The 23,792-nt window shown below is 57.6% G+C and overlaps 2 protein-coding genes and 1 long non-coding RNA gene across 3 annotated transcripts; 2 read left to right on the forward strand and 1 right to left on the reverse strand.

Annotated features, from left to right (window-relative positions):
* Nucleotides 1-67: 67 nt before the first annotated feature.
* Nucleotides 68-3,202, forward strand: polr2g (RNA polymerase II subunit G). Its single transcript, XM_069180297.1, has 8 exons — nucleotides 68-222; nucleotides 813-922; nucleotides 1,019-1,178; nucleotides 1,492-1,542; nucleotides 1,682-1,747; nucleotides 1,867-1,938; nucleotides 2,026-2,059; nucleotides 2,787-3,202. Exons 1-8 carry the CDS (start codon nucleotides 211-213, stop codon nucleotides 2,798-2,800), a joined length of 519 nt encoding a protein of 172 aa, XP_069036398.1. The 5' UTR covers nucleotides 68-210; the 3' UTR covers nucleotides 2,801-3,202.
* Nucleotides 3,203-4,703: 1,501 nt separating this feature from the next.
* On the forward strand, nucleotides 4,704-11,260 carry eef1g (eukaryotic translation elongation factor 1 gamma). Its single transcript, XM_069180298.1, has 10 exons — nucleotides 4,704-4,809; nucleotides 6,574-6,732; nucleotides 6,813-6,876; nucleotides 7,514-7,656; nucleotides 7,742-7,885; nucleotides 8,531-8,660; nucleotides 9,299-9,506; nucleotides 9,941-10,113; nucleotides 10,205-10,329; nucleotides 10,991-11,260. The coding sequence occupies exons 1-10, from the start codon at nucleotides 4,798-4,800 to the stop codon at nucleotides 11,147-11,149; spliced, it is 1,317 nt and encodes a 438-aa protein (XP_069036399.1). The 5' UTR covers nucleotides 4,704-4,797; the 3' UTR covers nucleotides 11,150-11,260.
* On the reverse strand, nucleotides 9,399-9,945 carry LOC138224041 (uncharacterized). Its single transcript, XR_011182393.1, has 2 exons — nucleotides 9,764-9,945; nucleotides 9,399-9,677 (listed from the first exon to the last, which is right to left on the reverse strand). It is a non-coding gene; the product is annotated as an uncharacterized lncRNA (long non-coding RNA).
* Nucleotides 11,261-23,792: the final 12,532 nt, after the last annotated feature.

Here is a 23,792-nt window from a genome sequence, read left to right on the forward strand (position 1 = left end):
GGGCCCTCTATGTAGACTAACGTGAAAGCGCTCCAGGACTCCAGTGTTAGCACCGCCCCCTCGGATGACGTAGAAATGCTGAGACGGAAACGGAAAGGCGGAGTGAGCGTCGGCGCTTCATTCGTGTTGTAGCGTTGTTGCTTTATTTATATTCGTATTTGTGTAATTAAATTGGGTTTAAAGGGGTTCTCCTTGTGGAAGTGGGACACGATGTTTTATCACGTAAGTAGCTGAATCGTTAATTTCCGCGGTCACGTAGCCTGGCGGCTCTGACTGGGGGAGAACGCTGGGCTCAGAAACGCAAGAATATTCATATTTCATTTTTAAAGTGCAAAGTTCGTCTTTGCCGGAATATTTTATAGCAGGACTGACAGAAATAAACATATTTAAGTGTGCGCAAGTGAACGCGTCTCCATTCTTGCCTGTCGACAAACGTTTCAATGTGAAAGGTTTTATTTTTAGAAATAGAAATGGGAATGCTTCATTTCACCGAACCTGCTTATGAGTTTCTCTATCCTCCTGATCCGCTATGTGTCTCCCAGCTGGCGGTGAATTGGGTCTCTCCTGTCTGGGGAGACTCCTGGGGAAAGTGCGGTGTAAATACAAGGAACTTGCTAAGCGCTGGTCACATGGTGCAGCTGGCGCACCTCACACCAGAGGTTTAGAGGATTAATCACTGCCTCCTCCAGCACCTGCTGAGGTGATGTCGCGTCCTTGTTTGACCGTCTTGTGGAAGAGCCGTGCAACAATTATTTTTAAAAAGTGGGCAGGTGCCCTGGTCTCCCGCTCTGTAACGCCTGCCTCCCTCCCAGATCTCCCTGGAACACGAGATCCTGCTCCACCCCCGGTACTTCGGCCCCAACCTGCTGAACACGGTGAAGCAGAAGCTGTTCACGGAGGTGGAGGGCACCTGCACGGGCAAGTGAGTGAGCGGGATCGCTGCAGTCCGCTCCGCTCCGCTCCAGGTCTTCCCTGCGGCGCAGGTGCTGACGGCCCCCTCTCTCTGTCTCTGTGGCAGGTATGGCTTTGTGATCGCTGTGACCACCATCGACAACATCGGCGCCGGCGTGATCCAGCCTGGCAGGGGCTTCGTGCTGTACCCGGTCAAGTACAAGGCCATCGTGTTCCGACCCTTCAAGGGAGAGGTGGTGGATGCTGTGGTCACTCAGGTCAACAAGGTCAGGACAGAGCATGGAGACCTCCTGATGGCCTGTCTCTCTCTCCCCTTCTCATCCATCTCTCCTTTCCTACCTTCCTAATCACCTGTCTCTCTCTCTCTGCTCTCTTCAATCGTCCTAATGGCCTGTCTCTCTCCCCTTTCTTCAATCGTCCTAATGGCCTGTCTCTCTCTCTCTGCTCTCTTCAATCGTCCTAATGGCCTGTCTCTCTCTCTCTGCTCTCTTCAATCGTCCTAATGGCCTGTCTCTCTCTCTCTGTCCTCTTTTCTACCCTCCTGACGGCCTCCTGACAACCCGTCTCTCCATCTCCTAGGTGGGGCTGTTCACAGAAATTGGACCAATGTCGTGTTTCATCTCTCGTCACGTGAGTACCGGACCCCTCTTCCTCTCTAGTCCCGATGCTCGGCCCTGCTTCCTGTTTCCCTCTCTGCTGCGACTTGGAAGTCTGTCCCAGCTCTCCCTCCGGCGCTGCAGGACGGTAACTGTTGCTCTTGTGTTCACAGTCCATTCCTTCAGAGATGGAATTCGACCCGAACTCCAACCCTCCCTGCTACAAGACGGTGGACGAGGTGAGTCTGGGCTTGGGTTTAACAAGGAGAGGCGCCGCCCCCCCCTCTCTCTCGCTGCCCGCTATTGCAGAGCTTCTGACTCCCCGCCGCTGGTCGGTCTGTCTGTCTGTCCCGTGCAGGACATCGTGATCCAGCAGGACGACGAGATCCGGCTGAAGATTGTGGGGACGAGAGTGGACAAGAACGACATCGTGAGTGTCTCTCTCTCTCTCTCACCCCTCCCCCCCATCTCTCGTGCTCCCGGTAACTCCCTCCCTCATGTTGTTTTTCTCTTTCAGTTTGCAATTGGATCCCTGATGGATGATTATCTGGGTGAGTCCTTCAGTCAGTCATTCCAGCCACTAGTGTTGCAGCATTGTGTGCTGTCTGTCACTGTCGCCCCCTAGTGTCACTGGACTGGGATTGCAGCCCCCAGTGTACCAGACTGTCCTACTGAACTGGAGCCCCCAGTGTAACAGGACTGTCCTACTGGACCGGAGCCCCCAGTGTAACAGGACTGTCCTACTGGACCGGGACTGGAGCCCCCAGTGTACCAGGACTGTCCTACTGGACTGGAGCCCCCAGTGTAACAGACTGTCCTACTGGACTGGAGCCCCCAGTGTAACAGACTGTCCTACTGGACTGGAGCCCCAGTGTAACAGACTGTCCTACTGGACTGGAGCCCCCAGTGTACCAGGACTGTCCTACTGGACTGGAGCCCCCAGTGTACCAGGACTGTCCTATTGGACTGGAGCCCCTAGTGTACCAGGACTGTCCTATTGGACTGGAGCCCCCAGTGTACCAGGACTGTCCTATTGGACTGGAGCCCCCAGTGTACCAGGACTGTCCTATTGGACTGGAGCCCCCAGTGTACCAGGACTGTCCTACTGGACTGGAGCCCCAGTGTAACAGACTGTCCTACTGGACTGGAGCCCCCAGTGTAACAGACTGTCCTACTGGACTGGAGCCCCCAGTGTAACAGGAGTGTTTTGGCCTTTAAAGATGAACCTCACTGTTGCTTGAATGAAGGAATGATCGCTCTCTCTCCGTCTCTCTCCAGGCCTGGTCAGCTGATCCTGCTGCAGAGGAAACTGGAGAAGAGAAGAGATCTATTTTTATAAGTGTCTGGCATCAACCCCCACCTCCCCCACACGAACCCCGACAGCGCAGCACCCCCACGAGAAGCTGCGCCCCAACTCTGCGGCCCCTGCGGGGGGGGGGGGTCAGGGTGTCACGGTTCCGGAGCACGAACCAGTCTGGGGGTGCAGCTCTCCCCAGACTGCGGGCCGAGAGAGCTGCGTTCTCTGGCTGCCCCTGCCCCTGCAGGTGACTCAGCAGGTTCTTGCTGGAGTGCTGACTCGTCAGTAACCCCCCTGCGCCTGTTCTGCAGTGTCACCCCTCCCCCCCCCCGCCTGCTGTTCCGCACTGTGGCCTCTCCCTCCTGTCCAGATCAATAAAAGCCTTTTGCTGCCCTGACTTCCAGGCCTTCACCTTGTTGTCGTTTCTTTTACCGGGGTTCGTATTTGTATATGTGCACAACAAAGCTGAAATCCTGTAATCTGTCTCCTGATAACCTATACTAATACAGTCTGTCTCACAAGAGTCTGGACCCCAGGGGTGTCTGAACAGCCTGTCCAATATGAGTCTGGACCCCAGGGGTGTCTGAACAGCCTGTCCAATATGAGTCTGGACCCCAAGGGTGTCTGTACAGAGTGTCCAGTAAGAGCCTGTACCCCAGGGTGTCTGAACAGTATCTAGTAAGTGTCTGTACCCCAGGGATGTCTGTACAGTGTGACCATTAAGAGTCTGTACCCCAGGGGTGTCTGTTCAGCGTGTCCAGTAAGAGTGTGTACCCCAGGGGTGTTTGTACAGTGTGACCAGTAAGAGTCTGTACCCCAGGGGTGTCTGAACAGTATCTAGTAAGAGTCTGGACCCCAGGGATGTCTGTACAGTGTGACCATTAAGAGTCTGTACCCCAGGGGTGTCTGTTCAGCGTGTCCAGTAAGAGTGTGTACCCCAGGGGTGTTTGTACAGTGTGACCAGTAAGAGTCTGTACCCCAGGGGTGTCTGAACAGTATCTAGTAAGAGTCTGGACCCCAGGGGTGTCTGTACAGTGTGACCATTAAGAGTCTGTACCCCAGGGGTGTCTGTTCAGCGTGTCCAGTAAGAGTGTGTACCCCAGGGGTGTCTGTACAGTGTGACCAGTAAGAGTCTGTACCCCAGGGGTGTCTGAACAGTATCTAGTAAGAGTCTGGACCCCAGGGGTGTCTGTACAGTGTGACCATTAAGAGTCTGTACCCCAGGGGTGTCTGTTCAGCGTGTCCAGTAAGAGTGTGTACCCCAGGGGTGTCTGTACAGTGTGACCAGTAAGAGTCTGTACCCCAGGGGTGTCTGTACAGAGTGTGCAGTAAGAGCCTGTACCCCAGGGGTGTCTGAACAGCCTGTCCAATATGTGTCTGGACCCCAGGGGTGTCTGTACCGAGTGTCCAGTAAGAGTCTGGACCCCAGGGGTGTCTGTACAGTGTGTCCAGTAAGAGCCTGTACCCCAGGGGTGTCTGAACAGTATCTAGTAAGTGTCTGTACCCCAGGGATGTCTGTACAGCGTGTCCAGTAAGAGTCTGTACCCCAGGGGTGTCTGTACAGTGTGACCAGTGAGAGTCTGGACCCCAGGGGTGTCTGTGCAGTGAGTAAGTTATCTGCTTTGGCAACACTGATTGTACCCATCGGTCATGCTAATAAAGCACCTTGAATTGAATTGAATTGAGTGCACCCCCAGATAACACATGCAGGCATGGAGTGCCGGTCTGGGGCTGAACCCGGGATGTGAGAATCGGGAGGCAGACCCGCCGCGCCCCGGGGACGCGGGCACTCAAGCCCGGTGGGAGTTTGCCGCACTACGGAGACGGAGGAGACCAGTCCTGCGGGCAGACGGCGCCTCTCGCCGACCCCTCCCCCCGTCACAGCCCCGCCCCTCTCACGCAGAAACCCCGCCCCCCCTCGCGCGCCACGCGGCCGGCCTCGCTATACGTCACTCGAGCGCGCCGCCCTTCCTTCTTTCTCTCCTGTCGAAGATGGCGGCCGGGGTGAGTACGGAGCAGCCGGGGCCGGGTTTTCAAACTGGTGGGCGCCGGCAATCCGGCCGCCATCCCCCTCATCCTTCGCCGCTCGGCCCGGCCGCTGGGCGCTGCGGGGGCCGCAGGCTGCTGTGTCTCCGCAGGGAGCTGTATTTCTCTCCCGGATGGCGGAGGAGGGGAGGGGGTTCGCTCGGTTTTATTGTTGGGAAGCGGCTCCGTCACGGACTCTCTCGCCGCTTGCTTACAGGCGCCGGTGCCGGAGAGACGCGGGGTGGGGTCGCAGTCCTGCGAGAGGGCGCTGCTCTGTGGTGTCAGGGGGGGGTCCGGGAGCTGTGTGGCGGGGGCTCGGCTCGGGGGGGGAGGCCCGGCTGTCAGTGAGCCGGGTCTGCGGGCCCGGGCGTGCCGCCGCTCCGCTCGCCGGTACCGGACACAGGACACAGGGCAGAGGACAGAGGGGGGCCCCGGCTGTGTGTGTGGTGGGGGACAGAGGGAGCCCCTGCTGTCTGTGTGTGTGTGGTGGGGGACAGAGGGAGCCCCTGCTGTCTGTGTGTGTGTGGTGGGGGACAGAGGGAGCCCCTGCTGTCTGTGTGTGTGTGGTGGGGGACAGAGGGAGCCCCTGCCGTGTGTGTGTGTGTGTGGGGGACAGAGGGAGCCCCTGCCGTGTGTGTGTGTGTGGTGGGGGACAGAGGGAGCCCCTGCCGTGTGTGTGTGTGTGGTGGGGGACAGAGGGAGCCCCTGCCGTGTGTGTGTGTGTGTGGGGGACAGAGGGAGCCCCTGCCGTGTGTGTGTGTGTGTGGGGGACAGAGGGAGCCCCTGCCGTGTGTGTGTGTGTGTGAGGGGGACAGAGGGAGCCCCTGCCGTGTGTGTGTGTGAGGGGGACAGAGGGAGCCCCTGCCGTGTGTGTGTGTGGTGGGGGACAGAGGGAGCCCCTGCCGTGTGTGTGTGTGTGGGGGACAGAGGGAGCCCCTGCCGTGTGTGTGTGTGTGTGTGAGGGGGACAGAGGGAGCCCCTGCCGTGTGTGTGTGGTGGGGGACAGAGGGAGCCCCTGCCGTGTGTGTGTGTGTGGTGGGGGACAGAGGGAGCCCCTGCCGTGTGTGTGTGTGTGGTGGGGGACAGAGGGAGCCCCTGCCGTGTGTGTGTGTGTGGTGGGGGACAGAGGGAGCCCCTGCCGTGTGTGTGTGTGTGGTGGGGGACAGAGGGAGCCCCTGCCGTGTGTGTGTGTGGTGGGGGACAGAGGGAGCCCCTGCCGTGTGTGTGTGTGTGTGTGGTGGGGGACAGAGGGAGCCCCTGCCGTGTGTGTGTGTGTGTGTGGTGGGGGACAGAGGGAGCCCCTGCCGTGTGTGTGTGTGTGTGTGGTGGGGGACAGAGGGGCCCCTGTTGTGTGTGTGTGGTGGGGGACAGAGGGGCCCCTGTTGTGTGTGTGTGTGGTGGGGGACAGAGGGGCCCCTGTTGTGTGTGTGTGTGGTGGGGGACAGAGGGGCCCCTGTTGTGTGTGTGTGTGGTGGGGGACAGAGGGGCCCCTGTTGTGTGTGTGTGTGGTGGGGGACAGAGGGGCCCCTGTTGTGTGTGTGTGTGGTGGGGGACAGAGGGGCCCCTGCTGTGTGTGTGGTGGGGGGGGGCGCAGAGGGAGCCCCGGGTCTCTCTCTGAGTGGTCAAGTGGACTGTTTGAGGGGTGACAGTGTGCCCCCACATGCCCTTGGGCTGTCCAGAGCTGCTGGCGCAGGTGTCCGGACGCCCCTGGTTCTGCTCACCCTCTGCCCTCTGTCTCCCCAGACTCTGTACACGTACCCCGAGAACTGGAGAGCCTTCAAGGCTCAGATCGCAGCCCAGTACAGCGGCGCCAAGCTGCGCCTGGCCTGCACCCCCCCGGACTTCACCTTCGGACAGACCAACAAGAGCCCGGCCTTCCTCAAGAACTTCCCCCTGGGCAAGGTGAGGCGCCGTGGGCGCAGGCCAGCGAGGAGCGCCCCCCCCCTCCCCTCCCTCTCTCACTCCCCCTGTTTCTCGCCCAGGTCCCTGCTTTCCAAGGAGACGATGGCTTCTGTCTGTTCGAGAGCAACGCCATCGCCTACTACTGTAAGTCCTGACTGGCACTGCTCACTCTCTCCTCTCTCTCTCTCTCCTGTCTGGGGGTCTCACACACACACTGTCTGTGTGGGGGCTCTCTCTCTCTCTCTCACTCTCCTGCCCTCTGTCTGTAATAATACAGTGTGTGACCTCCTGTCCCAGCCTGAGGAACAGTGAGCTCCAGATGTTTAAATGTAACTGTATTTAGAGGGGTCTGTATTTTGTGTTAATTGTATTTGTTTTGCTTTGGCAACACTAATTTATTCATTGGTCGTGTCAATAAAGCACCTTGAATTGAATTGAGAGACTGAGTGTGTGTGATCGACTGGCTTACTGGCACACACACACACACAGAGAGAGACAGTGTGTCTCAGTGTGATTGACTGTCTAGCTCTCTCTGTGTCTCAGTGAGCCAGTGTCTCTATGTGATTGACTGTCTCGCTCTCTCTCTGTGTCTCAGTGAGCCCGTGTGTCTCAGTGTGATTGACTGTCTCGCTCTCTCTCTCTGTGTCTCAGTGAGCCCGTGTGTCTCAGTGTGATTGACTGTCTCTCTCTCTGTGTGATTGACTGTCTCTCTCTCTCTCTGTGTGTCTCAGTGAGCCCGTGTGTCTCTGTGTGATTGACTGTCTCTCTCTCTGTGCGTCAGTGAGCTCGGATGCTCTCAGAGGCACCACTAAGCAGGACTCGGCCCAGATCCTGCAGTGGCTCAGCTTTGCGGACTCTGAGGTCATCCCCCCGGCCAGCACCTGGGTGTTCCCCACGCTGGGCATCATGCAGTACAACAAGCAGGTGAGTCCCAGCGGCGTCCACAGCGGGCTGCTTTCGTCCGCGTCTGCGCCGGCAGAGAGCCGTTAACCCTTGACCTCGCCCCCAGGCCACGGAGCACGCCAAGGAAGAGGTGCGCAGGGTCCTGGGCGTCCTGGACGAGCACCTGAAGACCAGGACCTTCCTGGTGGGGGAGAGGGTCAGCCTGGCCGACATCGGGGTGTCCTGCTCCCTGATCTGGCTCTACAAGCAGGTGAGGGGGTGGGGGGTGTTGGCAGACTGCTCATGTCTCCATGTCTGCCTGTCTCACTGTCCCTCTCTGGCCACACTGTCAGTCAGTCTGTCTCACTGTCCCTCTCTGGCCACACTGTCTGTCAGTCTGTCTCACTGTCCCTCTCTGGCCACACTGTCTGTCAGTCTGTCTCACTGTCCCTCTCTGGCCACACTGTCTGTCAGTCTGTCTCACTGTCCCTCTCTGGCCACACTGTCTGTCAGTCTGTCTCACTGTCCCTCTCTGGCCACACTGTCTGTCAGTCTGTCTCACTGTCCCTCTCTGGCCACACTGTCTGTCAGTCTGTCTCACTGTCCCTCTCTGGCCACACTGTCTGTCAGTCTGTCTCACTGTCCCTCTCTGGCCACACTGTCAGTCTGTCTCACTGTCCCTCTCTGGCCACACTGTCTGTCAGTCTGTCTCACTGTCCCTCTCTGGCCACACTGTCAGTCTGTCTGTCTCACTGTCCCTCTCTGGCCACACTGTCAGTCTGTCTGTCTCACTGTCCCTCTCTGGCCACACTGTCAGTCTGTCTGTCTCACTGTCCCTCTCTGGCCACACTGTCAGTCTGTCTGTCTCACTGTCCCCCCCCAGTGTCCGGGTCTGACCGGTGTCTCTGTCCTGCAGGTCCTGGAGCCGGCGTTCAGGCAGGCCTTCCCCAACGCCAACCGCTGGTTCGTGACCTGCGTGAACCAGCCCCAGTTCAGGGCGGTGCTGGGCGAGGTGCGTCTGTGTGAGAAGATGGCCCAGTTCGATGGTGAGTCCCAGCAGCCAGAGACCTGGGGTGTCCAGTCCTGCTAGACCGGGAGGACAGCCGGTCCGGCGGGTCGGGTCTGTTCTTGTTAGACCAGGAGGACAGCTGGTCTGGTGGTTCAGGTCCAGTCCTGTTAGACCAGGAGGACAGCCGGTCTGGTGGTTCAGGTCCAGTCTTGTTAGACCGGGAGGACAGCCGGTCCGGTGGTTCAGGTCCGGTCTTGTTAGACCGGGAGGACAGCCGGTCCGGTGGTTCAGGTCCGGTCTTGTTAGACCGGGAGGACAGCCGGTCCGGTGGTTCAGGTCCGGTCTTGTTAGACCGGGAGGACAGCCGGTCCGGTAGTTCAGGTCCGGTCCTGTTAGATCGGGAGGACAGCGGGTCCGGTAGTTCAGGTCCAGTCTTGTTAGACCGGGAGGACAGCTGGTCCGGCGGGTCGGGTCCGGTCTGGTTAGTCTGGTTAGGACCGGAGACACGGACTGGGCTCCCGGCTCTCGGGTGCCTCTGGAAGCTGAGCTGTCCGCAGCGCCTGACCAGGGCTGAGGAGTGTGTCCGCTGGTCCGCTGGTCCGCTGGTCCGCCGGTCCGCCGGTCCGCCCTGCCTGTGTCCCGGGCCGTGACTGTGCGTCTCCCCTGTCCCGGCAGCCAAGAGGTTTGCGGAGATGCAGCCCAAGAAGGAGGCCCCCCCAAAGAAGGAGAAGGGGGCGAAGGAGGGGGGCAAGTCGGAGAAGAAGGACAAGAAGGAGGAGAAGAAGCCCCCGGCCCCCCCCGCCGAGGAGGAGATGGACGAGTGCGACGCTGCGCTGGCCTCCGAGCCCAAAACCAAGGACCCCTTCGCCCACCTGCCTAGGAGGTACCTGTCCCCCCACTGTGCTGTCCTCGCCTGTCCCTACCTCTTCTCGCCTGTCTCCCCACTGCGCTGTGCCCCGTCTTTGCCTGTCCCCCCACTGCACTGTCTTTGCCTGTCCCCCCACTGCACTGTCTTTGCCTGTCCCTACGTGTCCTCTCTTGTCTCCCCACTGCGCTGTGCCCTGTCCCTACCTGTCCTCTCCTGTCTCCCCACTGTGCTGTCCTCTCTTGTCTCCCCACTGCGCTGTGCCCTGTCCCTACCTGTCCTCTCTTGTCTCCCCACTGCGCTGTCCTCTCTTGTCTCCCCACTGCGCTGTGCCCTGTGTCCTCACCTGCCTGCGAGGGGAGGCGCAGTCTGGGCCTCGTGCTGCAGTGCGCCGTCGTCTCAGTGGGAGCTCTGCCCCTTCCTCACCTCCTCCTCCCCCTCCTGTGCCCCAGCCCGTTCGTGCTGGACGAGTTCAAGCGCAAGTACTCGAACGAGGACACCCTGACGGTGGCGCTGCCGCACTTCTGGAGCAGCTTCGACCGCGAGGGCTACTCCATCTGGTACGGCGAGTACCGCTTCCCCGAGGAGCTGAGCATGACCTTCATGAGCTGCAACCTCATCACGGGTGAGCCCCCCCTCCGCCCCGGGCCCCTCCTCCGGCCGCCCCGCACGCGGCTCCCGGCCTGAGCCCTCCCCTCTCCTCCCGCCCCCCCCAGGCATGTTCCAGCGCCTGGAGAAGCTGCGCAAGAACGCCTTCGCCAGCGTCATCCTCTTCGGCACCAACAACGACAGCAGCATCTCGGGCATCTGGGTGTTCAGAGGGCAGGACCTGGCCTTCACGGTGAGCCCTCCTCTCTCCTCTCTCTCACTCCCTCTGACCCCTCCTCTCTCCTCTCACACTCTCTCCTCTGACCCCTCCTCTCTCCTCTCTCTCATTCTGTCCTCTCTGCTCTCACACTCTGTCCTCTGACCCCTCCTCTCTCTCTGCTCTCTCCTCTCTCATTCTGTCCTCTCTGCTCTCTCCTCTCTCATTCTGTCCTCTGACCCCTCCTCTCTCCTCTCTCCTCTCTCTCATTCTGTCCTCTCTCCTCTCTCCTCTCTCTCATTCTGTCCTCTCTCCTCTCTCCTCTCTCTCATTCTGTCCTCTCTCCTCTCTCCTCTCTCTCATTCTGTCCTCTCTCCTCTCTCTCATTCTGTCCTCTCTCCTCTCTCTCATTCTGTCCTCTCTCCTCTCTCTCATTCTGTCCTCTCTCCTCTCCCTCTGACCCCTCCTCTGTCCTCTCCCTCTGACCCCTCCTCTGTCCTCTCCCTCTGACCCCTCCTCTGTCCTCTCTGCTCTCTGCTCTGTCCTCTCTGCTCTCCCTCTGACCCCTCCTCTGTCCTCTCTGCTCTCCCTCTGACCCCTCCTCTGTCCTCTCTGCTCTCCCTCTGACCCCTCCTCTGTCCTCTCTGCTCTCCTCTCTCCTCTCTCTCACTCTCTGACCCCGCCCCTCCGCCCACAGCTCTCGGAGGACTGGCAGGTGGACTACGAGTCCTACAGCTGGCGCAAGCTGGACGTGGACAGCGAGGAGTGCCAGACCATGGTGAAGGAGTACTTCGCCTGGGAGGGCGAGTTCAAGCACGTGGGCAAGCCCTTCAGCCAGGGCAAGATCTTCAAGTGAGAGCCCCGCCCACGCGGACAAGGACCGAGGGGCACGCGGGGAGAGGGTAGCCGCCCTGCGCCCACGAGGAAAAAAGCAAAAATAAAAAAAAACAGTATTTTCCCAAAATAACATCCGAGTTCGATCCGTTTTTTCCCCCCCCTTCTGCGTTTTTGTGGGGGGCGGCGGAGGCACAGAGCTCTGTACCCCTCGGCAGACGGGATCGCGGGTTCGGTTCTGCGCCGGCTGGCCCTGGGGACCCCGCTGGCCTGCAGCGCCCCCTCCTCGCGCTCCTGACCCCGTGAGGCTGCTCGGACGGGCCCGGTTCTGGGGCTGGTTTCTCGGGGAGCTGCTCCTGCAGACTTCCTGCTCCCCCGGGGCCTCCCGACAGGCCTGTTGGGGTGCTGAAGAGTCGCGGTAAATCGGGCTGGGGTCCCCCCTGCGCAGTGCGGAGGGCCCCGGAGGGGGGGCTGGGGTGCAGGAGACGTGTGCCGAGGGGGAGGAAGGGGGGTGTTGGGAGTGATGACGTCACCCCTGGCGGTCCTCCGTGACGAACTCCGGTGATGAGTTGGGGGCGCCTGGGCCGGGCCCGTCTCTCTCCGGCGCCGGGTCCTGCTGGGCCAGCCGGTACTGCTGACTCATCCTGACCGGCTTCTGCAAAGGTCGTTCAGGGAAAAACGGGGTTCGGTTGCTGTGGAGTTTCGGGGAAGGGGGGATCTGACGTCTTGAGAGAACTGCTGGCTCGAGACTCCTTGGGGGGGTGGGGGGTGGCTGTGACCTTTGACCTTTCAAACCTCGACTGAGCCCTCTGCTCCACTCATCCCCCACCACCCCACGGATCAGAGCTAGAACCGGGGCAGTTTGAAACACCTGCTGTGGGGCACCCCAGCTTTGGAGGGAGACCCCCCCTCTCTCGTGTCGTCCCGCGGAGATGCCCCAAGAACTGAGGGGGGGCGTCGGACGCTCTCCCGTCTGCCACAGGGGGGCGGCGGTGAGGCCCCTCGGCCGAGCCCCGGTGAATCCGCCCGGATCCCGTCCTTGTGCTCGTGAAGCCGGGGTGCCCGTTTCCCGCCCGGGGCGAGCGGGCTGGCGGAGGAAAGGGGCTTTTTCCCCGGAAGGTTCCTGGTGTCCGAGCTCGAGACGCCGGGCAGTGGAGGGCGCGCTCCGGACTGTCCGACTCCCTCTTCCCTCAGGTATCCGAGGAGCCCCTCCGGCTGTGTCCCAGGAGACTCCCCTGGGAGCTGGCCTCCGCCCGGCCGTGCCGCAGTGTTGGTGGGGGGGGAGGGGCTTGTGCCAGACACCCGCCACCCTCTGTGTAAAGCGGCCCCTCCTGGTTCCGAGTCCTGAAGGTGCTCCCTCTTCCCCAGGCCCGTGGGTCCGGTGTGGTTGGCGGGTTCGAATCCTAGGGGTGGAGGTGCACCTGTCAGGCCCTGCACTGGTGGGGAGAGCACCTGTCCACATGTTTGGCTTAAACAGAAGACGTGACTGAATTCAGATTAATTGATTTCATAGCGAGTGGGTTTTTTTCTGGTGAAATGGTGGGGGGTACTTCGAGGGGAGAGGGTCCGAGACTGACCTGTTCGACTATCTGGGCGATGAAAGACCAACGCAGGCAGGCGAGCAGTGTCTCTGGGCACGTCCTCCAGGAGCAGCAGAGGGACACTGGGGCCACTGACCACTGACCCAGGTACTGTGACTAGACACTGAACCCAGACAGCTCCCACCCTCTCCCTCCTGTCCGCACGCACACTGGACGTCTGACCACGGGCCCACAGACAGTGAGTGGACACAGGTCAGCTTTATGACTACTGTGTCCTACACACGATGACTCCTGACCCAGCGGACAGTGACTGGACACTGATCAGTTTCATGACTGCTGTGTCCCTCACACCCACATGCAGTGGACCACTGGTGGACACTGACCACTGACCCACGGGACAGTGACTGGACACTGATCAGTTTGGTGACTGCTGTGTCCTTCACACCCACATGCAGTGGACCACGGGTGGAGACTGACCAATGACCGGCGCTCTCGACTCTGCCCGCCGGAGGGCGTCTCCACGGCAACCCGACCCGGGCGCGTGGCGTGGCTCACCGCAGGCCGCGGGTTCGACTGCTTTTCTCTTCGGGGTGGGCAAAGGTCGTCTAATAGGATACGTAGATGAAACAGTGCGCCCGTTGCCTCGTTAGAAACGAGAGGAAAACATTTTGAGGGTACCCTGCTCTGCAAACACCTCCTCCGTTAGATTTACTGCCCTTTTAACCCGATTCCAACAAGAAAATGAGCCTTTCTCTTCTTCACGAGAGTCACGAACGCAGCCGAAAGGACCGACTGTTCGTTTATTTTAGTACTGTAAGCGAGGAGGGTCTGGTTTATGGGGTCCCGGAGTCTCCCGTGATCCCGGCCGCCGCCGGAGAGGCGCCACCAGGGGGCGCTTCTGTCCCGGTCAGCGGGCCGCGAGCGAGCCGGCGTGTTCAAAATGGCCGCTGATGGCGCTGTCCCAGGCTCTCCGTCCGGGCTGTCCTTTCTCCTCGGACAGATTGCGGTTAAAAGTGTAAATGATCCTACTGCCTGTGGACTGTTTTTTTTTATTTTAAAAATCTGTGCTCTGTGTTCCTGCTCTTTTACCGGATAAAGTGATTTATTGGAACACAGTCCAAGTCCAAGTGGCTCACTTTAGTTCGCTTATTATGTGTGTATATGCACACTCCTGTTCAAACTTGACCGTGAGCTTGATTAAATAATTAAATAAAATAATAATTTCCACAGATATATGCGCAGCAGTCTGATCCGCTCCAGGTGTGACAGTGCTGTCAGTCAGACTCCCAGTGCGCAGCAGTCTGATCCGCTCCAGGTGTGACAGTGCTGTCAGTCAGACTCCCAGTGCGCAGCAGTCTGATCCACTCCAGGTGTGACAGTGCTGTCAGTCAGACTCCCAGTGTGCAGCAGTCTGATCCGCTCCAGGTGTGACAGTGCTGTCAGTCAGACTCCCAGTGTGCAGCAGTCTGATCCGCTCCAGGTGTGACAGTGCTGTCAGACTCCCAGTGCGCAGCAGTCTGATCCGCTCCAGGTGTGACAGTGCTGTCAGACTCCCAGTGTGCAGCAGTCTGATCCGCTCCAGGTGTGACAGTGCTGTCAGTCAGACTCCCAGTGCGCAGCAGTCTGATCCGCTCCAGGTGTGACAGTGCTGTCAGTCAGACTCCCAGTGCGCAGCAGTCTGATCCGCTCCAGGTGTGACAGTGCTGTCAGTCAGACTCCCAGTGTGCAGCAGTCTGATCCGCTCCAGGTGTGACAGTGCTGTCAGACTCCCAGTGTGCAGCAGTCTGATCCGCTCCAGGTGTGACAGTGCTGTCAGTCAGATTCCCAGTGCGCAGCTGTCTGATCCGCTCCAGGTGTGACAGTGCTGTCAGACTCCCAGTGTGCAGCAGTCTGATCCGCTCCAGGTGTGACAGTGCTGTCAGACTCCCAGTGCGCAGCAGTCTGATCCGCTCCAGGTGTGACAGTGCTGTCAGTCAGACTCCCAGTGTGCAGCAGTCTGATCCACTCCAGGTTTGCCTGACGGCAGTGGGTTACTGTATATTGTAGAGAGGAGAATTAGCAGAGTGCCTGACATATCTTCAGTCCCAGGGTACGCTTCTCATCTCACTGTCCAGGGTTACAAAGGTGGAGAGGGGGAGGACTGGTCAGTTAAAAACAACCCGCAGGGAGGGGGAGAGGCCGGAGAGGAGAGACAGATGGTAAACAGCAGCAGGAGGAGAGGGGGACTTCGGGAGAGAGAGAGAGGGACGCACGCAGAGACAGCGCAGCTCAGAGGCATCTCAGGAATGGGGTTTGGCGCGGTTGCCGCGACGACGGGCCTAGCTCCCCTCAGCGGGGAAGCAAGCCTGGGCCTCGCCTGCTCTGGCAGGGCTGGAAGAAGGGAAGCGCCCGCCCCTGTCACCTACCTGCCCTGCCCGGCCACTCCTAGTGCTGCTCGGGGCGATGAGAGAGAGAGAGAGAGACGGGAGGGGTGAGTGTCAGGAGTGTGTGAGAGAGAGAGCAGGAGTGTGTGAGAGGGTAGGAGTGTGAGAGAGTGAGAGAGCAGGAGGGAGTGAGAGAGCAGCAGTGTGAGAGAGTGAGAGAGCACTAGGAGTGTGTGAGAGAGAGAGCAGGAGTGTGTGAGAGGGTAGGAGTGTGTGAGAGTGAGAGAGCAGGAGGGAGTGAGAGAGCAGCAGTGTGAGAGAGTGAGAGAGCAGGAGGGAGTGAGAGAGCAGGAGTGAGAGTGAGAGCAGGAGTGTGTGAGAGCAGGAGTGTGTGAGAGTGAGAGAGCAGGAGTGAGTGAGAGAGCAGGAGTGAGAGTGAGTGAGAGAGCAGGAGGGAGTGAGAGAGCAGGAGTGAGAGTGAGAGCAGGAGTGTGTGAGAGTGAGAGAGCAGGAGTGAGAGTGAGAGAGCAGCAGTGTGAGAGAGTGAGAGAGCACTAGGAGTGTGTGAGAGAGAGAGCAGGAGTGTGTGAGAGGGTAGGAGTGTGTGAGAGTGAGAGAGCAGGAGTGAGAGTGAGAGCAGGAGTGTGTGAGAGCAGGAGTGTGTGAGAGTGAGAGAGCAGGAGTGAGTGAGAGGGCAGGAGTGTGTGAGAGGGCAGGAGTGTGAGAGAGAGCAGGAGTGTGTGAGAGGGCAGGAGAGTGAGAGAGCAGCAGTGTGTGAGAGTGAGAGTAGGAGTGAGAGTGTGAGAGCAGGAGTGAGAGTGTGTGAGCAGGAGAGTGAGAGAGCAGCAGAGTGTGAGAGCAGGAGTGAGAGTGTGTGAGCAGGAGAGTGAGAGAGCAGCAGTGTGTGAGAGTGAGAGAGCAGGAGTGTGTTATTGATTGTGCGCTGCTGTGAGAGCAGTAAGCGAGTGTGTGAGAGGGCAGGAGAGTGAGAGAGCAGCAGTGTGAGAGAGTGAGAGAGCAGGAGTGTGTGAGAGGGCAGGAGTGTGTTATTGATTGTGCGCTGCTGTGAGAGCAGTAAGCGAGTGTGTGAGAGGGCAGGAGAGTGAGAGAGCAGCAGTGTGAGAGAGTGAGAGAGCAGGAGTGTGTGAGAGGGCAGGAGTGTGTTATTGATTGTGCGCTGCTGTGAGAGCAGTAAGCGAGTGTGTGTCACATTGTGAGCTGAAACAAACAGCCCCTCCCTCCCCGCTCTCCAGCTGTGGAACAATAGCTGAGTGTGCGCCAGCGGACCCCCCGCCCCCCTCTCCCCGTGTCACTTCCTGCCCAGCCCTGCGCGGGCCCGCACAAGCATGGCGGCCAGATGTTGGGCTCGTCCTCACATCTGGAGGGGAGGAGGAGGAGGAGACGGAGAGAGCGAGAGACAGACAGGTCAGGTTACAGCTCTCCCCCTCTCTCGCTGTCTCCCTCTCTGTCGCCCCTGCGCCCCCCTCTTCACTTCCTCTTTCCTTTCAGACATTCAGAACATGCTGAGCCCCCCCTCTGCACTTGCGATATCTCGGTCTCTTTCTCTCCGCTCTGAAGAATCTGCACCATCAACATCTGGATCCGTCCCCTCCTGTCACGGCCAGGGGACGGTCCTCCCTCTGCCTGTCTGTCCTGCTCTGCAGCCCAGCCCTGCGCTGTCCCTCAGGAGGAGACACAGTCCTGGCAGGGTGTCCAGTGTGACGAGGCAGGGCAGCGCTGGACAGTACTGGACTGAGAGACACAGGGCAGTGTTGGACAGTACCGGACAGGGAGACACAGGGCAGTGTTGGACAGTACTGGACAGTGGGAGACAGGGCAGTGTTGGACAGTACTGGACTGAGAGACACAGGGCAGTGTTGGACGGTACTGGACAGGGAGACACAGGGCAGTGTTGGACAGTACTGGAGAGGGAGATACAGGGCAGTGTTGGACAGTACTGGACTGAGAGACACAGGGCAGACCTGGACGGTACTGGACAGGAAGACACAGGGCAGTGTTGGACAGTACTGGACTGAGAGATATGGGGGCGGTGCTGGACACTACTGAGCCCCGGGAGCCAGCTGGACTGGACTTCCTCTCCTTGACCTTCAGAGCCCACAGCCCAGCGCTGGTCACCACAGGTGAGTGAGAGCGAGCTGGGGGAGGGGCGCCCCTTCCTCCCCAGGGCCAGCAGGGGGCGCCAGAGGCTCAGGGCAGTCGGTTTGTCCAGGACGTGACTCTCGAGGATCGGGTGACCTCCACCACTGCGGCTCACCAAGCGCGTCAGGGTGCAGGACGCTGGGGTAACAGGAAGTCCTGGCACCTGGAATCCGGAATGGGACATACCGGATCACTCCCTGTTCCCTGGAAGCAGAATGCAGGGGCCTGCGCTCTCCCCAGGACTCAACTTCCAAACGTCTGCGTGACGGTTGACTCAGGTACTGAGAAAGCACTGCTACACAACACACCCGTCTCACTGACTCTGCTGTGTGCAGTACAAGATAAGCTTAATCTCTGCGCCCGGAGCACAGACTTCGAGGGGCCCGGCTATCAGAATCCTCAGTTACTGACTCACTCAACCCAGCGAAACAAACCACAGGTGACGACTGCGAACTACAGGGGAGCGCGATTAAAAACTAAAAAAAAAACAGGAGTCAGTTTGTACACAGAGGGTTGTAGGTGTCTGGAACAAGCTGAGCTGGTCTCCATGTAGGTCCTGATCATACTTGCGTTTTTGGTGTTGGTTTTGTTAAGCCTTTCCTGCTCTGGTCCGGTCCGGGTTCTAGCTGCTGGGCTCGTCATTCGGGTGCTGACCCGGTCCGGCCCAGTGAGCTCCAGTACCGGCCGGCTGAGGGGACTGGGCCCAGACGCGTTGTGCTGTGGGGTTTCCGGACGGGGGGGGGGGGTGAGCCTGCCGCATTTGGACCCAGAACCGCGGGGGCTCGTAGAGGAGGGGAACCGGCTCAGTTCTGCCCCGCAGTTCAGTACCTCGCCGCCACCCCGAGAGACCGGCTCGACCGCTCTGATTCTTGTGGGTGGTCTTATCTCTGCTCTCCGGCATGCCTGGCCTCTTCAGGCCTCTGTTGTCCAGATGAAACCCCCCCCCGTGTCAGAGCAGGGCGGGGGGCTGCAGGGGCAGGAAGGCAGCAAGGTAATTTCGCTGTGGAATGCAGAGGCCAGAGGTGAACCAGTGGGGGGAGGGGCCAGGTGCCGAACAGCTGAGGCCTGCTGCTCTTGGCAACAGGGAGGGGGGAGGGGCCAGCCGGAGGGCAGGATGGGAACTGTAGTTCTTCCTCCCTTCTCAAACTCTTCTCAAGTTTCTGCGTGTTTTTCTCAGCTTCTGACAGGCCTCCGCTGGCCTGCTCTCTCTTTCAGCGAGTGAGTGTCCCGGCCTGGTTTCATTCCAGCTCCGAATCCCTGTTTTTCCTCCCCCCGTCCTCACCGCGCTGCAAGACGTGCTCCAAACCTTTTTTTCCCCTCAAACAGACAAACATTCTTCCCTAAAATAACAACTCTAATCCCAGGACGGCTTCCAATCCTCCTGGGGGGGGACTCAACAGAGCTACAGCCCAGCGTGTGATCTCCTGTCACAGCCCGAGGAGCACAGAGCGAGCCTCTCTCATAATCATGGTTTTCAGAAATGTCTGTGAAGCTCTCACAACAATACGTTTTTTGTTGTAAACGTCTGTAAATATTTAGGTGATTGTTACGGCTTTGGCAGCGCTGCAGCTCGGGGGGCTGCGCCCGCGAGCGGAGGGGGGAGAGAGGAACAGCCCCGGAGGTCGTCCAGCAGTGATGTCATCTGGCTGTCAAATCAGACCGAGAACCAGAACAACAACACAGCCCCTGCGCGTCGGGGCCGGACGCCCCACACCCCTCGGGTCACTGCAGGACGGAGAGCTGCTACTGGGGGGCAGGTTCCAGGGCTGTCCGGCCTGGAGAGGCTGTGCCACTGTCAGAACTAATCCAGCTCCCAGTCCAGCCAGTGCAGTCCAGCCTGGAGAGGCTCTGTCAGTGTCAGAACTAATCCAGCTCCCAGTCCAGACAGTGCAGTCCAGCCTGGAGAGGCTCTGTCAGTGTCAGAACTTATCCAGCTCCCAGTCCAGCCAGTCCAGTCCAGCCTGGAGAGGCTCTGTCAGTGTCAGAACTTATCCAGCTCCCAGTCCAGCCAGTCCAGTCCAGCCTGCAGTGTCTCAGACTGCTCTGTCAGAGTCAGTGGAGTCTGATTATAATCCCAGTGAAGAACTAATCCAGCTCCCAGTCCAGCCAGTCCAGTCCAGCCTGCAGTGTCTCAGACTGCTCTGTCAGAGTCAGTGGAGTCTGATTATAATCCCAGTGAAGAACTAATCCAGCTCCCAGTCCAGCCAGTCCAGTCCAGCCTGCAGTGTCTCAGACTGCTCTGTCAGAGTCAGTGGGGTCTCCAGGACATGTTTAGTGCTTGAATGAGGCTGCTGAATAATTTCACATTGGCTGCTAAAATGGAAAAAGAAATTATATTTGACTTCTCGGTTTTGTGAATGGAGTAATACACAATGGGCTGTTATAAATTCGGGTGGGCATGACAAAAGCAACTGGTGTAGAAAAGGGTTTGACGCTGGGAGTGCTTTTCCACCGCGCTCTGGCGAAGTCACGCTGTCGGCAGGACGCCCCTGAGTCACGCAGTCATGTGAGAGAACTGCTGCCCGCTGCCCGGGCACACAGAGAAAACACTCTACTCCCAGGATAGAGACACCACCCCCCCCCCTCGAACCCGGGGCTCTGAAAAACATTTTAAAATACCGTAAAGAGATAGTCTGTCTCCTCTGTATCTTCGCATTAACACACCATCTTAAACACAGTTTTTAGAGATGTACATGCATCTTATGTTGCGTTGAATATCAGATTGCGGCTTGCAGATTGTGTGTAACTGCACAGCTGACTTTATCTTAACTTGTTCAGACAGAGAAGAAAGGTTCTTTATCAGGAAGAAGTTTCACCACCGCCTGGATCTGATCAGTTTGTGTTGAAATGCTCAGTGACTCCATCTTCCCTGCACCCCTCCCCCTGCCCCCACCCTGGAATGAGCTGGAGCGCGATTGTGAAAGAGCTGTCATCACAGGAGCAGGCTGGGAGCACCCACTGTGGGATCGGAGAGCGCAGGAACGGAGGAAAGTGTGAGGGAGCCCAGGTACAGGAGTGAGAGAGGTAGAGAGTGAGAGAGTGAGAGAGCACAGGAACAGAGGAAAGTGTGAGCCCAGGTACAGGAGTGAGAGAGGTAGAGAGTGAGAGAGTGAGAGAGCTCAGGTACAGGGGAGAGAGTGAGTGAGAGAGCTCAAGTACAGGGGAGAGAGTGAGTGAGAGAGCTCAAGTACAGGGGAGAGAGTGAGAGAGTGAGAGAGCTCAGATATAGGGGAGAGAGAGTGAGAGAGCTCAGATTCAGGGGAGAGAGTGAGAGAGCTCAGATATAGGGGAGAGAGAGTGAGAGAGCTCAGATTCAGGGGAGAGAGTGAGAGAGTGAGAGAGCTCAGATATAGGGGAGAGAGAGTGAGAGAGCTCAGATATAGGGAAGAGAGAGTGAGAGAGCTCAGATTCAGGGGAGAGAGTGAGAGAGCTCAGATATAGGGGAGAGAGAGTGAGAGAGCTCAACTCAGTTGATCTGGCAGCCCAGTATGTGATCTCCTGTCACAGCCTGAGGAACAGTGAGTCCGTCTCCCAATAATGCTCCAGCCGCCTACAGTATATGTCAATATTTTATAATATGTCTTTGTTGTAAATGTCTGTAACATGTCTGTAGATTTTATTTTACTTCTATTTTTTGTTTTGTTCTATGTTAATTTTATTATTTTTATTTGCTTTGGCAACACTGATTGTACCCATCGGTCATGCTAATAAAGCACCTTGAATTGAATTGAATTGAATTGAGAGCTCAGATATAGGGGAGAGAGAGTGAGAGAGCTCAGATTCAGGGGAGAGAGTGAGAGAGCTCAGATTCAGGGGAGAGTGAGAGAGTGAGAGAGCTCAGATATAGGGGAGAGAGAGTGAGAGAGCTCAGATATAGGGAAGAGAGAGTGAGAGAGCTCAGATTCAGGGGAGAGAGTGAGAGAGCTCAGATATAGGGGAGAGAGAGTGAGAGAGCTCAGATATAGGGGAGAGAGAGTGAGAGAGCTCAGATTCAGGGGAGAGGGGGAGAGAGTGAGAGAGTGAGAGAGCTCAGGTACGAGAGAGTGTTAGTGATTTCGTTATTGCTCATGGGTTGGGGACGTGCTCTTTGGGCTGCGGTGCTGTGTCGCTGGGTCGGGTCGGAGAGCTGTGCAGAAAGAGGAAGAGCCCAGCCTGCAGAGCTCACATCCGTCCGGGTACGAGGGAGCGTGTGTAAGAGACATGAGCACCCTGCAGGCTGCGCACGCTGTATTTATATACACACACCGCGGTTGCTGGGGAGACAGGACTCGTTACTTACAATAGCCCCTCCTCGCCCCCCCCACTGTCCCAGCCCCCCCAGCCTACCCTTCTATTATGTTACCATGGCTGCCATCCCAGAATAGTTTCTCTTTCCTTAAAAAAAAAGTCTCTCTTCCTGGCTGTGGCTGCTCTCACAAGCAGCCTGCGCATGAGTCAGCTGAGACAGGGAAACCGCACTCCAAGATCCCCTCCCCCTCGCTCCTATGAGAAGGGAATGCCTCTGAGTCACTGCACATGGGGGGGAACCCCAGATATACCTCTGTCGCCAGGGCAACTGCGGCCGCATGTCTGAATGCACTCAGGAACTGTTTTATTTTTTGCAACAGCACATCTGGCTGATGTCAGTGCTGCGATTGCAGGCCTGTGCAGTAACTGTAGAGACACTCATCCCAGCTCCTCTGTATCTGCACATTAACACACCATCCTCATCCTCAGATCTGTAGAGTAACTGTAGAGACACTCAGTCCAGCTCCTCTGTATCTTCACATTAACACACCATCATCATCCTCAGATCTGTAGAGTAACTGTAGAGACACTCAGTCCAGCTCCTCTGTATCTTCACATGAACACACAATCATCATCCTCAGATCTGTAGAGTAACTGTAGAGACACTCAGTCCAGCTCCTCTGTATCTTCACATTAACACACCATCCTCATCCTCAGATCTGTAGAGTAACTGTAGAGACACTCAGTCCAGCTCCTCTGTATCTTCACATTAACACACCATCCTCATCCTCAGATCTGTAGAGTAACTGTAGAGACACTCAGCCCAGCTCCTCTGTATCTTCACATTAACACACCATCCTCATCCTCAGATCTGTAGAGACACTCAGCCCAGCTCCTCTGTATCTTCACATTAACACACCATCCTCATCCTCAGATCTGTAGAGTAACTGTAGAGACACTCAGCCCAGCTCCTCTGTATCTTCACATTAACACACCATCCTCATCCTCAGATCTGTAGAGTAACTGTAGAGACACTCATCCCAGCTCCTCTGTATCTGCACATTAACACACCATCCTCATCCTCAGATCTGTAGAGTAACTGTAGAGACACTCAGTCCAGCTCCTCTGTATCTTCACATTAACACTCCATCATCATCCTCAGATCTGTAGAGTAACTGTAGAGACACTCAGTCCAGCTCCTCTGTATCTTCACATTAACACACCATCCTCATCCTCAGATCTGTAGAGTAACTGTAGAGACACTCATCCCAGCTCCTCTGTATCTGCACATTAACACACCATCCTCATCCTCAGATCTGTAGAGTAACTGTAGAGACACTCAGTCCAGCTCCTCTGTATCTTCACATTAACACTCCATCATCATCCTCAGATCTGTAGAGTAACTGTAGAGACACTCAGTCCAGCTCCTCTGTATCTTCACATTAACACACCATCCTCATCCTCAGATCTGTAGAGTAACTGTAGAGACACTCAGTCCAGCTCCTCTGTATCTTCACATTAACACACCATCATCATCCTCAGATCTGTAGAGTAACTGTAGAGACACTCAGTCCAGCTCCTCTGTATCTTCACATTAACACACCATCCTCATCCTCAGATCTGTAGAGTAACTGTAGAGACACTCAGCCCAGCTCCTCTGTATCTTCACATTAACACACCCTCCTCATCCTCAGATCTGTAGAGTAACTGTAGAGACACTCAGCCCAGCTCCTCTGTATCTTCACATTAACACACCATCATCATCCTCAGATCTGTAGAGTAACTGTAGAGACACTCAGTCCAGCTCCTCTGTATCTTCCTCACTGCACTGTGCTGAAACCAGTCCTCTCTCCTGGGAGCTTGACGCTGGATGCTGGACGCTGAGCGAGTTTCCTGTACCACTTCCTGAGGCAGCAGGGGGCTGTGCACAATGACAGAGCAGGATGGAATTGTGAGGAATTCCTTCGGAATGAGCGTCCCAGGGACGGGCGGGGCCGCTCCGCAGCAGAGAGGAAAGAGAGCCCCACAAGCAGGCTTGTTCTGAGAAGTTTTGCTCTGTTTTGCTGACCTCTGCATAGATTGCAGATTTCTGAGACAGGCAGTGTAGATGAATGCCAACAGCCTGGTTCAGACTGACTGGGGAACTGTGAATGGCTATCCTGGCCGCCTGACACACTGACAGCCTGACACACTGGCCGTCTGACACACTGACAGTCTGACACAGTCACCTACTGACACAGAGCCTGACTGACACTGGAGAGTTGACTGACATACTGACTGACACACTGACAGTCTGACACAGTGACTGACTGGCACACTGACTGAGTGACTGGCACACCAACTGTCTGACACCCAGCTTGGCACTGACAGTCTG

Source organism: Lepisosteus oculatus, chromosome 18 (genome assembly GCF_040954835.1).
Source record: "Lepisosteus oculatus isolate fLepOcu1 chromosome 18, fLepOcu1.hap2, whole genome shotgun sequence".
NCBI lineage: Eukaryota > Metazoa > Chordata > Actinopteri > Semionotiformes > Lepisosteidae > Lepisosteus > Lepisosteus oculatus.

Bases quoted from the DNA above. Each gene is read 5' to 3' on its own strand.
- polr2g (XM_069180297.1), top strand. The intron at 923-1,018 runs GTGAGTGAGCGG...TCTCTGTGGCAG, and splicing joins GAGGGCACCTGCACGGGCAA to GTATGGCTTTGTGATCGCTG. The intron at 1,543-1,681 runs GTGAGTACCGGA...TTGTGTTCACAG, and splicing joins CGTGTTTCATCTCTCGTCAC to TCCATTCCTTCAGAGATGGA.
- eef1g (XM_069180298.1), top strand. The intron at 8,661-9,298 runs GTGAGTCCCAGC...CTGTCCCGGCAG, and splicing joins GAAGATGGCCCAGTTCGATG to CCAAGAGGTTTGCGGAGATG. The intron at 10,330-10,990 runs GTGAGCCCTCCT...CTCCGCCCACAG, and splicing joins GGCAGGACCTGGCCTTCACG to CTCTCGGAGGACTGGCAGGT.